This window comes from Balaenoptera ricei, chromosome 16 (genome assembly GCF_028023285.1).
Source record: "Balaenoptera ricei isolate mBalRic1 chromosome 16, mBalRic1.hap2, whole genome shotgun sequence".
Taxonomy (NCBI): Eukaryota; Metazoa; Chordata; class Mammalia; order Artiodactyla; family Balaenopteridae; genus Balaenoptera; species Balaenoptera ricei.
Genome location: NC_082654.1, coordinates 41111825 through 41127343, shown reverse-complemented (window position 1 = coordinate 41127343; position 15519 = coordinate 41111825). Strand labels below are relative to the sequence as shown.

Below are 15519 nucleotides of genomic sequence, written 5' to 3'. Positions count from 1 at the left end.
CGGCCCCTCCCGTTGCGGGGCACAGGCTCCAGACGCGCAGGCTCAGCAGTTGTGGCTCACGGGCCCAGCCACTCCGTGGCATGTGGGATCTTCCCAGACCAGGGCTCGAACCCGTGTCCCCTGCATTAGCAGGCAGATTCTCAACCACTGCGCCACCAGGGAAGCCCGAGGGGATCAAAATATAATCTACAGTTATATAAGCCTCAACTCCAACCTGGCCTCTGGGTCTTGATCAAGAAACATCTCCAAAAAACATGTTTGCTCCTCTCTGAATCAGATGATCAGAGGTGCTCTTGAAGACCTGGAGGGCATTATGCTTAGTGAAGTAAGTCAGACAGAGAAGGACAAACACTGTATGATTTCACTTATATGTGGAATCTAAAATATAAAGCAAACAAATTAATATAGCAAAAAAGAAACAGACTCACTGATACAGACAACAAACCAGTGGTTAACCAATGGGAAGAGGGCTAGAGGATTAAGGGGAAGAGGATTAAGAGGTATAAACTACTAGCTATAAAATAAGTATGATACAGAGATGTAATGTACTGAAAAGGAAATATAGCCAATATTTAATGATAACTTTAAGTGGAGTGTAATCTATAAAATTAATGAATCACTATGTTGTGCATCTGAAACTAATATAATATTGTAACTCAACTATACTTCAATAAAACACTTTAAATAAATAAAACTTCATATATATTTTGAATCAGTAATTCCACTACTGACTAGCTCCTCAAGGAAATTCTTCTAAAGAGGGACGAAGACATATGCAAAGAATTCTTTTTCTTTTTTTGCAAAGAATTCTTTACAAAATAAAACATTAAAATGAGCTTACATGTCCAAACACTTTTAAGAAACTGAGACAAAGAGACTCAACTTCTGCTCATAAGATATTTTAATTTACATGGTAAATAACTAATGCAATGTGGTAAGGCAGTGTGATGTAATAGGCCTTGAAAACAGAGAGAATTAAGTTCAAACACTACTTCGCTACTTATAAGCCATATTGTTTTGTGACACGATACTTCAGCTCTCTAGAGCCAACTTTACCTTTAAAAGAGAGGATAAAAATATTCTTTTCATGTTTGTGAGAGTAATTATGTATGTATGTATGTGTATACCTATTATCAGGCTATCTATCTATCTCAACTAGCTTTGTGATTGGCACATGTGCTCAGTAAATGACAGGGCAAATTTATCTATCTGTATATCTATCTGTCTATACCTATCCAACTGTATGTGTGTATATATGTATTATTTATGCTACCTCTGTATGTGGACAAAGTAGGAAAGAAAATTAGGCAGTGGGATGTCACTATTCAAGGTAATATACTGATATCTTAACAGTAGTTAACTTTGAATGGCAGGATTATATTTATATTTTTCTCTACTTTCCAATTTTCTCAATGAGCAGCTAGTAAGTTTATAATCACCTGACACTGACTATATAAAAAGGTAAAAACCAAACAAAGAAGAGAGAGAAAAATCAAGCCTGTGAGAATAATGCAATAAATAAAAGTTCCCACTCAGCCCAAGTGGGTTTCTCATCTGGATTAAAATATACTATCTCTAGTTCACCTGGGAGGACAACATCATCTTTATTAACTATCAAATAATGATTTGTCTTTGCTAGTCTGGTTTCTGTGTTAATATTAGGTCAATTACATGATCCTAGCCGGGGCGGTGCATAATATGACCATTACACTTCATCCAGACTAGTAAATTCTGAAAGGTCCTCCTTTGTAAGTAAAGCTTAGTCTGGGAATAAGATTTCACTGTTATTGTAGATGATGCTAATCCAATTCATGTGTCTATGCTACGAGTTTCAAAATAAGTACCAACTTCTAGACACACTGAAAAGATCTTTATGACCCAGCTGGCCTGTAATAACAGTCTCACAAGGAAGTGTGCCTAGTAAAGTAAGCAAAACCATTTAACTCTACCAAAAAAGCAATGTGAATATCTAAAGCAGAATTCGACTTTCAAACGTAATGATTACACTGTTGATTTTTAAAGTGATTGTTAAGCTTCTGCCAGAAACTGATCCTGGCATCTCCCCTCCTTGCTTTATCTTTAGAACACAAGAAGCACTATAACCCTCTTCCCAAATGAACAGCTAAAAACACCATACAGAAACTTTTAAAGAGAATTTCAAATATGAAATTTCAACTATTACCTTTTTAACTGAAAAAATTGACTGATTTTTTAGATTTGAAAATTAAAAATTTTCACAGTTTTCTTATTCATTCACACAACTGGCTTATGAGTTCCAAAGGCATTGCTGAGTCTCTAAACAACAGTTTTTAAAACATCTGATGGAAAAAAAAAAAATGCAAGCCTCAGAAATATAGAAAGGCTTCAAGAATGGGGAAAATGAATTATTTATTCATTGGTGTAAAACAAAACAATCGTTGTAATTAACAAAACCAAAGTTGTGACTGTAATATTTTTAAAGTGCTGAACTGTGAAATCCAACATCAATTTCTATTTATCATCTGATTGTCAGGAAAAAGTAAAACAACTCATTTCTAACTGTCAGTGGACTTCTCCATCTGAATATCTGAATACCACTTAGACAGTCTGAACTTAACATATCCTTAACTGATCGACCAATTACTTTCACCTCAACCTGCTCTATCTCTCATACTTTTGATCTATTATAGACATCCACCAAATCTCCCAAGACAGAAGCACTTCTTTCTTAACCTCTCACATTTAATTATTCCCCCAAATCTGCTTTGAAGTTTAGACTCTTAAACTCTAGTGAGCAACCCCTAGGGCTGTCGCTGTAGTCTCCTAGTAGTTTCCCTGCTTGAGTTCATCCCATTGGAATCGATCTTCCACTCCATTCCTTCAAAAGCAAATACAAACTGCAGTAGTCACTGTCTTCTAATGGTTCCTCATTGCCCAGAGGATAAAATCATATTCTTTTAGTTTGAGATATTAGGAGATTTCTTTATAATCTGTCCCCATCTCTTCTTTCCAACTGTTATATCCCAGTACACCACCTGTCTAGTTTACTGCCCAGTTCCTTGACCCATAAATCCTCTTTTCTTGCCATATTCCACTTTTTGCTGTACAATGACGTTTCCAAATTCCTCATCTTAATGTACATCCTTCCTTCAGCAGGAGCTGTATTTATCCACCCTTCTTCACTTGTAAAATTCCTACTCAAACTTAAAGACTTGACTCACATATCACTTTGTCCAGCAAGTCCTCTGGGATGCTACAGGCAAAACACATTTCTCCCTCTTCAGTTCTCCCCAAGGTTTTTTTTCACACTGAAATGGCAATTTCTCATGATTTTTAATGCATCTGTACTGATCAGGAGTTACTCCAAGGCAAGCAAAGACGTTGCTATTTATTTTTATAGCTCTGGACCTTGGAATAGGATTTGGTTTGGAATCTATACTGGTTATTGATTTATTTATTGCTTGTCAGCTCTAAATTCACCCTTTTGACTGCCCTATAAAAATGGATCTGGGCTATTAAATTTCTTTCTTTGCCAACTGGCACTGAAACTTTGCCAGGAGAGGGCACTGGGAAGATATTGCAAGAATAAAGTATTTTGCTTCCTGGCTCCAGTCAGCTTGGTAGGTTCTTGTGGCTTCTCCAGTGTACGGCTACTACAGTACTTGGAGGCCAGCAATACTAAGCAGCCAGCAGCTTTCCCAGCATACTTCCCCTTAGGTGGTTTCCTCATTATGAACAGCTTTCCCTGGAACCTTTCTGGCACAAGTTCTACTCCCATGGCATCAGAGCACTTTATTGCCATCTAGCAAGCCATGGCTGTGTCCTTCTCAACAAGGGTGATTTTCCCCAGGGGACACTTGGCAGTATCTGGAGACACTTTTTGTTGTCACGTTGGGGTTGTTGGGGTGTGTTACTTTTATCTAGTGGGTAGAGGTCAGGATGCTACTAAACATTCTACAATGCACAGGACAGCCCTCCACAAAAACCAACTAGCTGACCCAAAATGTCAATAATATCCAGTTTCAGAAACCTTTCGCCATAACAAGGTCTAGTTCTTAGTCTCAGCAGGGCAGGGTGGAGGGTGGAGAGAGGGATAGGGGAAGAGGAGTGTTTTCCCTGCGTGCTCTCTTACAGGCCTGGGGTTTGTGACTACTCCTTGTCTCTACTGTATCCTAAATTTCTGCTATGACTTTTTGACTAATCTGGTCACCAACTGAAAAAATTTTAACAATGCTTTTTAAACAAAAGAATGTGCTAAATTTGATTAATGCTCTACCAACATATTAATGACATTGGACTTCTTTTAGTTTGAATAGAGTCCAGGTTACCAAAGGATACTGTTAGAACCTCAGTGAGTTTGGGACACAACAAATTAGAGCTGGAAATTATCCATACAACAGGGATAGAAATAGGTAGTGTAATATTTACACATTTGCCTCTAAACTCCCCAAATACTAGATGTCTGAGTGGCTGACATAAGGCCAGTAACCAGTAAATTTTATTTGGGTGGATGAAGCAAGGGACCAGACCTTCTCAATGAGCTCCCTAGTCAGTAATGCTATATATAATTTCTCTAATGACTTGCAGCCGGAGGAGGGTCTACGATTTTAAAGCATTAGAAAAGGCACACATGATGAAGAGCAGTCCCATTCATCTCTTTCTATGAGTTTAAACCATGAATACTATCTCTGGATTATAACCCTTTTCCAGTGGCTATGTGCTTATTTTGTAGTTAGATCATGCTTGTTCAGGGCACGCTATAATTCAACTCCCATTATTAAACTGAACCAATATTAACGACTCTCTTTAAACTTCTGGATTTTCTCTCTCTTACTTAGTAAATATTTTTTTGTAAAGCACACCAATCAATAACAGCTCCATAAAAAAGACAAGCCCAAATGATCGCAACTGACACCATTCACACCTGTTTTCTCATGCTCATCCTGCAAATATCCTCACATCGCCTCAGATTTCTTTCTGGAAAATGAACCAAAGTAAAATATACTTAGACCGTGGGAAAGGCTGAGGCTGTGAAATATTTTAAATTTGTCACCCTATCAGTTAAGTAATGTGACTACAGGCAATGTGGCATGTGGAGCCCCTTTAGTCCTGTCATGTGGACCCAGAATGGCAACTATAAAAAGACAAGGACACAGGTGACCTAGGTGGGGCACACACCGCTGGGTGCATGGGCCTTCATGAGACTGACCTGGTTAGAACTGTGGGGTGAGAATGGTGCTGGAAAGATTCTGCTCTCACCAAATTCTTCCCATACGGTCCCTCCCCTCTCCTTCCATGACACCTGAAATTCTAAAATCTTCTGGATTTTCATGATTTTTCAGTGTTCAGGGGTATGTCATCAAAATGCAAATAACTCACAGAGAATCATCTTAATCTCTAATTAGCTACTACCCAAATTAATGAAAAGCCTGAAGCGAAGTCCTTGAGAATGCAGGAGTGCAATTAAGAAGTACAGGGATCAGGGAATTCCCTGGCAGTCAGTGGGGCATGGGTTCAATCCCTGGTTGGGGAACTAAGATCCTGCATGCCACGCAGCACGGCCAAAAAAAAGAAAAAGACGAAGAAGAAAGCGTGCATGTGTGTGTGGGGTGTGTAAAAGAGTAAAGTGAAGAGGATGAGGGAACTGGAGGGTGAATGGTGTCAGTGAGGGGAAAGCAGATTGACAGATGGCCTTGGGAGGACCAACACCAGAAGGCACGTCAAACCAGTATTCTTGGGGCTTCCCTGGTGGCACAGTGGTTGAGAATCTGCCTGCCAATGCAGGGGACACGGGTTCGAGACCTGGTCTGGGAAGATCCCACATGCCACGGAACAACTGGGCCCCTGAGCCACAACTACTGAGCCTGCGTGTCTGGAGCCTGTGCTCTGCAACAAGAGAGGCCGCGATAGTGAGAGGCCCGCGCACCGCGAAGAAGAGTGGCCCCCGCTTGCCACAACTAGAGAAAGCCCTCGCACAGAAACGAAGACCCAACACGGCCAAAAATAAATAAAAACAAACAAACAAACAAAACAACAAACCAGTATTCTTCGTGTATTTGCTATATTTAAAAGATAGGCTGAGCACAATCCGGAGGAAGATCAGAACAGGGCCACTGGGGGCAGCACTCAATTCTTTAATATTGGTTAAGTCAGGGGTCAGAAAGCTATGGCTCACAGGCCAAATTCAGCCCGCTGACTGTTTCTTGTACGGCCATTAGCTGAGAATAATTTGTACATTTTTAAGTGGCAGGAACAAAAAAGTTTCAAAAGAAGAAGAATACTTCTTGACCTCTAAAAATAATATGAAATTCAAATTTCATTGTCTATAAACAGATTTATGGGAACAAAGACATTTCATTTATTTACTATTGTCTTCGGTTGCTTTTACATTACAATGGTAGAATTGTGTAGGTGCAACAAAGATCATTCAACCCACAAAGCATACAATATTGATTTTCTGGCCTTTTACAGAAAAAGTTTTCCTATCCCTGGTTTACGTCATGCAGCTATGGCTTCATACTTACACACCTCACTCAGAAAATAAACCTCCTGCAATTAATACAACCCACCATTTTTGTGGGGAAGTTTAGTGATCATCTCTTCCTTCTTGAGCAGGAGCCTTAGCCAGGAAACATCTATAGCCCCCTCTGAGAGAAGTTGTATAAATACTATTTTTCCATATGTTTCCATCTCCTCTGACATCCTAAGTCCTGATATAGATGACTTCCCTGGCTCCTGCCTGGCTGGTCTGTTGCTTGTTCTACAGAGCCCAGAGCATGGCTTCAGTGGATTCAGTATTTTTGTTTATTTTACTTTCAACTTGGAGTTGAACACCTAAATAAGCCACAGCAAAGGGGAATGGAGGAAGGCACCAACCTACCATAAGCAAGAAGGCGGGGAGGAGATCTGGGTAGAGGCCAGGATGAGAAACACTATCCTTGGAGACTGATGGCAGATGTGGCTAAAGAACTGGAAACTAGTACTAGAAACAGGCTACATGTGGAGGATAGGGTGAATAGACAGAGGAAGGTTTTGCTACCAGCACTGGTAAAGAAACAACAACAGCAACATAAATTTAATATAATTGAGCTGGTCCTATACACTCAGTTTTCAAACCTGTATTGAATTCGTGTCTTGTTCATCTCAGTAGCCCAAGTAACTGACACAGGAAGCAGGCATTCATTTTTTATTCTGAATAAATGTTAAAATTTCCCAGTCTGGCTCTAATCTCAGTTTTAATACCTAGGTTACAGTTTGGGTGTTGAGAAGTAGTCTTCAGTTTACCAATTCCAGTGACTTTTTCTCTATGTCCAATCTTTCTTGGTAACCTATTTGCTACTCTATTTTGTACAGGTTTTGGGACCAGCCTTAGGCCTATGAGTTGGTTCCTAATCATTAGCCTAGTGGCTATGCTACAGTCTTGTTACTCTTTTAAATAGATGGTATGGAATATGTCTTTTACACACAAGTCAACTTAGCTCTAGGAGGTAAAAACTTGAACCAGAGTCACCTAGGCTTTTCTGATCTATAGAGATACCTTAATTTCTAAGACTGCCATTTCCAATGCCCAATAATCTGATATTTGACACTCCCTCCTAATCTCATCATTTTTATGCCCCAGTACACCGCACTTCCTCTAGGCTAGTGCTTGGTTTCTATCCCCCAGACTTTGTCTCAATAACACAACTGGCTCCAAAGTATGATTAAATATCACAGAGTGTCACAAAAAGGTAAGGGTTAGTCATACATGATTTGTAAATCATTTTAGTGACTCATGGGGTCTCATGAAGGGCCTTAAGAATCATGTGGAGTGAGTTATTTGGAGGGAGAGAGGGAAGACTCCTGGGTAGACTAAGAGTTCTTACTCTCTTGACAGCCAAAAAAAGTTCCTGTTTTCTTTCTAATTTATTTTATTTAAACAATGGGTTTAGTAAAACAAAAGTTTGAAAACTCCTGGTGATAAACTGTCATTTTAGCTTGACATTACTAGTCAAAATAATTAGTTGCCAGTATGACACAGGAATTGACCAATCAGAATGGACACTCGTCCTGATGTATGCCAGATGCTCCCTTTTAGTTGCTGGATCAAGGAGAGATCTGGAGATTCCTGGCCAGAGGAATCAGATCACCAGGCAGCAGAGGGGTGGGAAAAACACACAGGGAGCTCAGACTACTGTTATTTACCAACCAGTATGAAAGTGTTTCAATTTGTATAACCAATATGGCTACATCTTGGAGGTTACACAATAAATCAGGGATAGAGCTGAGACTCTAACTTAGATCTTAATTTCCTGGGGGAAAATATGTAACTCTTTGAATATTTACTAGTAGTTATATTACTGTCTTTAAAAATGATCTCAACATGTCAAAAAATAAATTATCCTACATGAACTCCTAGCTTCATTAACAACTTACCATGCCAATGAAGAAGTAAACATTGCATAACTGACTAAGGAACACAATGATATAGTTACTTTTGTATTTATTTCTTTTCATGGATTCCAAAACAAGAGATGCTAAATATTCTTAGTTGTGTTTTATATATTCAAGAACTTTATTAATGGAAATAGATTGTTCTGTTAGATTAATATTCTTTTATGTCAATTTTCATGAATTTTAGAAAGATTGCAGATAGACTGGGTAATTATTAAAATAATGACTAGGCTGCGGGAAACCCATCCTCAGAGAATGCTTCCTGAGAAAACCATGTATCTGTTTATCATTTTCTAGTTTGTCAATGAGCATTTTTTTAAAAAAAATTCTGACATGCATGATTAGTTACAATAATGTCCTTTTGCTGTCCGTCTGGAATGATAAAGCATAATCACTGGCTTACGTAACATGGTACCTCAGTTGTAAATTTTTGAAAGAAGCTCCTTTTGTTGACAGTTCTAACATCCGCCATCTGTTTGCATGGGATGAAGCCCTGGTGCTCCCCTAATTGGCCATAAATTAGGTACCACCAACAGGCTTACGAGAAGATCCTTCAGTTACAGTTTGATTTTTTAAGCTGTGAATTCATCATTTGGTGAGAAGCCCAACTCCTCTCATGAGTACAGAAATGCACCTCTTGAGCCCTAGACTCAAGCTGTCCTCTCTATATTTATGTTTAAAGCTAGACCTCCAACAAGGTATCCTTTCTGTGTATACCCCTGAAGATAAACTTATGCGGATTAGAGAGAAAAACTGCTACATCCAAGGGATTCCAATACTTTCTCTAAGAAAAGGAAGGGCACATTTATTGAGTGCTTACTACACATCTTGTGCTGTGCACGGACCTTGATATGAATTAAACTGTTTGATCTTCAAACCAATTTTATAATTTAGGTGACATTATCCCATTTTGCAGATAGGTAAACTGAGACTTAGAATTTAAATAACTTGCCCATATTCTCATAACATGGTGCAGTAAATATTCAGTATTGAGCTTTATTTGACAGAGTCCATACACTCCCCACTGCACACTATATATGACTAGGTTTGAGAAAAGAGAATGGATGAGATCAAATGTATGTGTGTGATGCTACCTGATGCTCCTTCATCTCTCGGGATCTCAGTTAACTAAAGTGAAGAACTTGCACTAGATGACTCACAATGTCCCATCAGTTTGTTCCTCTGACTTGATGAATCTGGGCTTTACCATTTACCATGAAACCTTATCACGTTATTAAACTTTTATGGGTTTCAGTTTCTTTTTTTGTTAAACATCCTATCTTTTTTCCAGGTGGGATCTCATACATGTGGAAATTCATAAATTACAAAGGACTGTAGAGATATAAACTGATACGATTACCCATCTGTCCCCAGTCAGCTGGCAAACCCTCAGCCCCAGTGTCACTTCTTCCCTCACCAGATTCCCTTGCTTTATGCTGTAGAGGCAAGATTAAGGCCATCCAAGTTCCCATAACTTTTCTTATTTACATCTCTACAAATTTTCTTTCTTTCCTCTTTTTCACTATTTCCAGAAAATTTTTAAAAAGTATTCTCCAAGTTACCTTTCCTTGTTTGCCCACAGTTTCCTCCCCCTGTGGACACATTTCCATCAAGCATTCCCTTATTCCCCCACCCCCCGTTTTTTTTTTCTTAACTCAATTTCTTGAAAGAAATAACCCTTTAGTCTTATTGCTCTCACTTCCTCAGCGCTCACTGACTCTTTGAAATCTGGATTCCATTCTCACCATTTTATTAAATTTTTTTTCTCCCAGGTTACTAAACCTATTGCCCTTTTCTCTCTATCTATGCCTCTCAGCTTCTCACTTGCATTTAATGCTGCTGATTACCCTTTTTCTCTCGAAATCTTCTCTTGGTTTCTGGGGTTTCCTACACTGCTCTGAGTGCTAACATTGCAGTTTTATTCACTGGTTTTCTTCCCCTGCCTCACTTTTAAATGTAAGAATTGCCACAAATTCTAAAATTGGTCTTTTTATCTTCTCTATCCTTTCACGCAATTCCATCCAGTCTTATGGCTTCAGCTGTTAACTCTATGTCAGCAATTCTTAAGTTAATTTTAAGTTAACTCTAATGCGTTATTGTCCCACATTTTCTACCTCCTGCAGGGCATCAGTTCCTGAGTGCCCAACTTGTATGTCAAATTTATTACATTTTTAGTGAAAAATCATTATGCCTCCCAAACTAATTTTTTTTCAACATTCCTTCTAGATCTTCTTAATCCTGACTACACCCCTAATTTCTCCCTTAGCCTTCACATTCAGTCAAGTGTTGAGCCCTCTGGGTTTGCCTCTTCATTCTAATGTATGCCTCCCATTAATGGTCTCATGATCACCACTTGGACTTACAGACTGCCAGTCAGTTATTCTGTCTCTATCCTCTCCCTCTAATTCATCTTACACAGCCTTCTCAGTGTTCTAGTGACACTATCTGGCTGCAGAGAACTGTCAAAGTCACCCTTCTCCCACCACTTGGTAATCTTGGTGAACCAGCCCCTACATGTTTGTGAACGTTTCTGTCACACCTCCTCCAACTCCCTTTACATAGCCTCCCTTGAGCCAGTAGAAATGGCTCATAGTTCTATTCTGAGTACTGCTTATGCTATTCACTCTATTTATCTTGCTTCTCCTATACTTACAGATTTATCTAATAAAACCATTTATTCCATGAAGGTTTCCCTTATTCTCCCCAGAAGTAGTCAACTCCCTTCTATGGACCCCCACAGTACACTGTGGACCCTTCTTGCATTCTGCTTTGCATGATGGTTATTTGTATAAATGCCACAATTCCTCTATTAGAAGCTAGCCCCCCAAACCAGGATCTGTGCTGTTCCTTTGATTCTTGTCACAGCACTTAACAATGCCTCGTATGTGCTACAGCCTCAGAAAAACGTTAGTCAAATGAAAGAAAGAATGAACACGTAATTGTTGTTTCTGGGAACCAGATGAAGAATATCTGTTTCAGAAATATTCATGGATATAGCTATCAATCTGCAATGATGCCACTGCTCTGGTTCTAGAGATCCAGCACAGAGGGGCATGCAAAAGTGAGATTTGTGAATCAAGTGGGATTCCTCTACGTCCAGAGCCCCCTGAGCTCAACATTCCACTCCTCCATTCTGAACTGATCATATCTGCCCCTCAGTTTCATTCCACACTGACATTCACAGCCTATTCCAGCTCTAATGGCTCCACTAAAATGGATGCTTTATGGTTCTTCTCCTGGGTCAGGCACTTGGCTTTTGTGATAAATGTATCCTCATACACAGCAAAGAGAAAACATCTGGAGGACTGCTTCCAGACAGTAGACATGCATTTCACTCAGGCTACTGGAGAGTCAATAATAATTTAACCTGTAAAGCATTCAGGTAATGGGGCTAGCAAGGCAGAATAAAGAGAAGAACAGGCAGCAGCATCACTGAACAAACTTTTAATGGCCCTAAATACGCCTATGTCTAGAATTGATGCCTTCTCCAAAAGTGTCTTCCTAAATGCTTCTATTTTAGAAATTTGGGGACGGAAGAATAGAGGAGAAAACTAAAACATGCTCAAGGAATAGTCCATTTCCTAGTAACGGTAATAATAAATTTATATTATATAAACATAAAATAATTTATAATTATAAAATATACTATAAATATTTTATAAATTATAAATATATTTGAAAAATATTAATAATTATTATTTTTAAAAAATTTACACGAATAACATTGGTCAAGTGTCTCCTGGGTAAAGACCACTTGGACACATGCTTTTCTTTTCTTTTTTAAACATCTTTATTGGAGTATAATTGCTTTACAATGGTGTGTTAGTTTCTGCTTTAGAACAAAGTGAATCGGCTATACATATACATACATCCCCATATCTCCTCCCTCTTGCGTCTCCCTCCCACCCTCCCTATCCCACCCCTCTAGGTGGTCACAAAGCACCGAGCTGATCTCCCTGTGCTATGCGGCTGCTTCCCACTAGCTATCTATTTTACATTTGGTAGTGTATATATGTCCATGCCACTCTCTCACTTCGTCCCAGCTTACCCTTCCCCCTCCCCGTGTCCTCAAGTCCATTCTCTACATCTGCATCTTTATTCCTGTCCTGCCCCTAGGTCCTTCATAACCATTTTTTTTTTTTTTAGATTCCATATATATGTGTTAGCATATGGTATTTTTTTTTCTCTTTCTGACTTACTTCACTCTGTATGACAGACTCTAGGTCCATCCACCTCATTACAAATAACTCAATTTCGTTTCTTTTCATGGCTGAGTAATATTCCATTGTATATATGTGCCACATCTTCTTTATCCATTCATCTGTCAGTGGACACTTAGGTTGCTTCCATGTCCTGGTTATTGTAAATAGAGCTGCAATGAACATTGGAACACATGCTTTTCTCATGTGTTCTCATCAATCCTCACGATATCTCTATGATGTTGCACTATCCCCAGTTCCCAAATGAGCTGAGGTGAAGTTCATAGTGGTTAAATACCTTGTTAAAGATCACAAAGTTGGAATGGCAGAGTGAGCCACTTCCAAGAATAACAGGGAGTGCGAATCAAATATAGAACTCATTTTAAATAAAAAGATATAAAACAGGTATTAATAGCTCCATGAAGCGATGTCTAATTCCAGGAACTTATGTGTGTCACTGATATGAGTGTGCAATATGCATAAGAAAGCAAGGCACTTACTCTCTGTCGATCACAAGGCAGGTTACAGCTTCTGCAGCAATTACGTTTGCTGTTCTGACATCTTCCCTATACAAAAAATAGAGAGAGATTGAAGTAAAACACCCTTTAATATCAAAGAAAAGTGTTCATTATGATTAATTCAAGACACATGTTAAACTATGTATACTCTTTTTGCACTTTTTGCACTTCCAGGTTTAAGCTTTGTTCATGTTTCAAATTTCTTTGTCCTGAGGAACCATATTACTCTTGTCATTTATCACACAAATCTTACAATTATAATCTAGTAGTTATAATTTTCAAACTTAAAGTTTCACTTACACAAATGAAACAAAATTTTATATCATCATTCCCTAGGCTATTTGGGGAGTTAATGAATTAATTGGATGATGATAAATACAGTAATGAACATGAATAGGTAAACTTTTTAAAAGACCTGAAGATATAATTCTGGAAACGTGAGTATCTAATCCATTTGTGTATGAATTTATCATTATTACCCTGAGAATAATGGACCTGTTTTAATCATTTTCTTACTTTGGAGACCCTGTACTTATGTGACCAATCTTTTGGCAACTTATAATAAACAGTTATTCACCTATACCAGAGCTTATGGTTGTTCAAGAATATTCAACAAATCTTAATCACTCTGATTGAAATATGTATATACATACTGTTCCTTTATAAGCATCTAGTTGGTCACTGCAGGAATATCTATCAACCTCTTAAACCTTTATAAATCTGCCATGGTATCTCATCTTATCCAGTGGTCAAAGGTGGATTTGGTAAATTAACATTCACATTTCATTTTGAGCTACTAAAAATTTAATAGTACCACTGTCATGGAAATATTAAGTTATACTTGAAACACACTGTTTCCTAGTAAGGTAAAATTTCTAAGCTAATATAATTAATGATAAAAATAAGTATGAAATACATTACAGAGATATGTACATAGGAAATAATATGGTGTTAATAACCATCTAAAAATCATAATTGAAACATCATATGCCTCTAATATCAGGTTTTAAAGTCTTGAAAATAAAGATTTTCCCAGTGGATTTTTATTTTTTCAAAATACACTAAGTTCTCACAGATACTTCTGAACTATATTTTTCCATTGATCCTTTTGTCTTTCACTGTTGCTACATGATGCTGCTACCACTACAGTTGCTTTATAGTAACTATTAGTATTTAGTATTTGGAAAAGCAGTTTCCCCTACCAAAATTCTTCTTCAGAAATATCTTGATGATATTCTTAAGCATTCATATTTCATAAAGATTTTAAAATCATTTTTCCACATCTAAAGAAACCCACATTGGGATTCTAGTAGAGTTGTATTACATTTTTACATTGATTTCAGAAGAAGAACTTTCTGATTATATTAATTTTCCTTGCAAGAGCACAGCATGACTCTCCACTTGTTCAGATCTAGTTTTATGTCTTAATCTTTCTTAATCTTTTTCACTTAATCTTTTTCCTAGCATTTTTAAAAAAAGTATTCTTAGGTGTTTTATATTATCAGTTTCTCTTATGGCATTCCTTTTTCATTTCTGTTTCTCATTGGTTATTGCTATTAAAGAAAAAAACCTATTGATTATTGTATATTTTTAATCTACCTACCATACAAAGTTCACTTCTGATTCTAAACTTCCTATCTCGGTCTCTTCAGTTTCCAGTATGATCCTGCCAGTGTCTCCCCTACACCCTCCACCTTCCAGCCAAACTGGCTCCTCTAAACGACTGAACACAAGATCTCCTTCCCGTCATGAGTTCTTCTTACCAAGCCTTCCCTAAGCCTAGGAACTTCCTCTCCAACTCCTTGACCAGTTCACACCTGCTTACCCTTTAGATCTCGGCTTAGGTGCCCCTTTCCTCAGGGATGCCATGCCGAATTAACTAGGTTGGGTTCCCTATTTATCTGTTCTCACGGCCTTATGTACCTCTCCATCCAAGTACCTATCACAGTTTATAATTTATGCATTTATTTGTTGTTTAATGGCTCTATCCTCCTTCCACTAAACGTTATGAAGGCAGGGTCCATGGCTAGTTTTGCTCCCCATTTTATACTGAATGGCTGGAACAGATGAGTTGCTTAGTAAGTGTGTGAATAGGAATCTTGAAACCTTGGGAAGAATAGAGTTCAGGCTTTGGAGTCACACTATCTCAGTTTTACAAAACAAGGTATACATGCTTTATCAAAGCCTCAGTTTCCTCATCTATAAAAATGGGAATGATAACAGTGCCCATTTAATGGTCTTAAATGCAATAATGATGTTTTTCACAATGCCTAGCACAGAGAGAGCAGTGGGTCCTGCCGTTCATTACTTCTAATTTTTCTCATCACCAATACTGCCTTTGTGGAGGTGCTGTCTGGTATTTTATGAAATGCTACTACCCAAGAACAAAG

The 15519-nt window shown here is 38.2% G+C and overlaps 1 protein-coding gene across 3 annotated transcripts in view; it reads right to left on the bottom strand.

The window, feature by feature from the left end:
• PRKG1 (protein kinase cGMP-dependent 1) overlaps positions 1–15519 on the bottom strand; it is a 1231781-nt gene that overhangs the window by 123840 nt on the left and 1092422 nt on the right. For all 3 annotated transcript variants that reach the window (XM_059899096.1, XM_059899095.1, XM_059899097.1), the window contains one exon: positions 13112–13177. In XM_059899096.1, coding sequence (XP_059755079.1) covers positions 13112–13177 — 66 coding nt within the window. The remainder of the gene's footprint in view (positions 1–13111; positions 13178–15519) is intronic.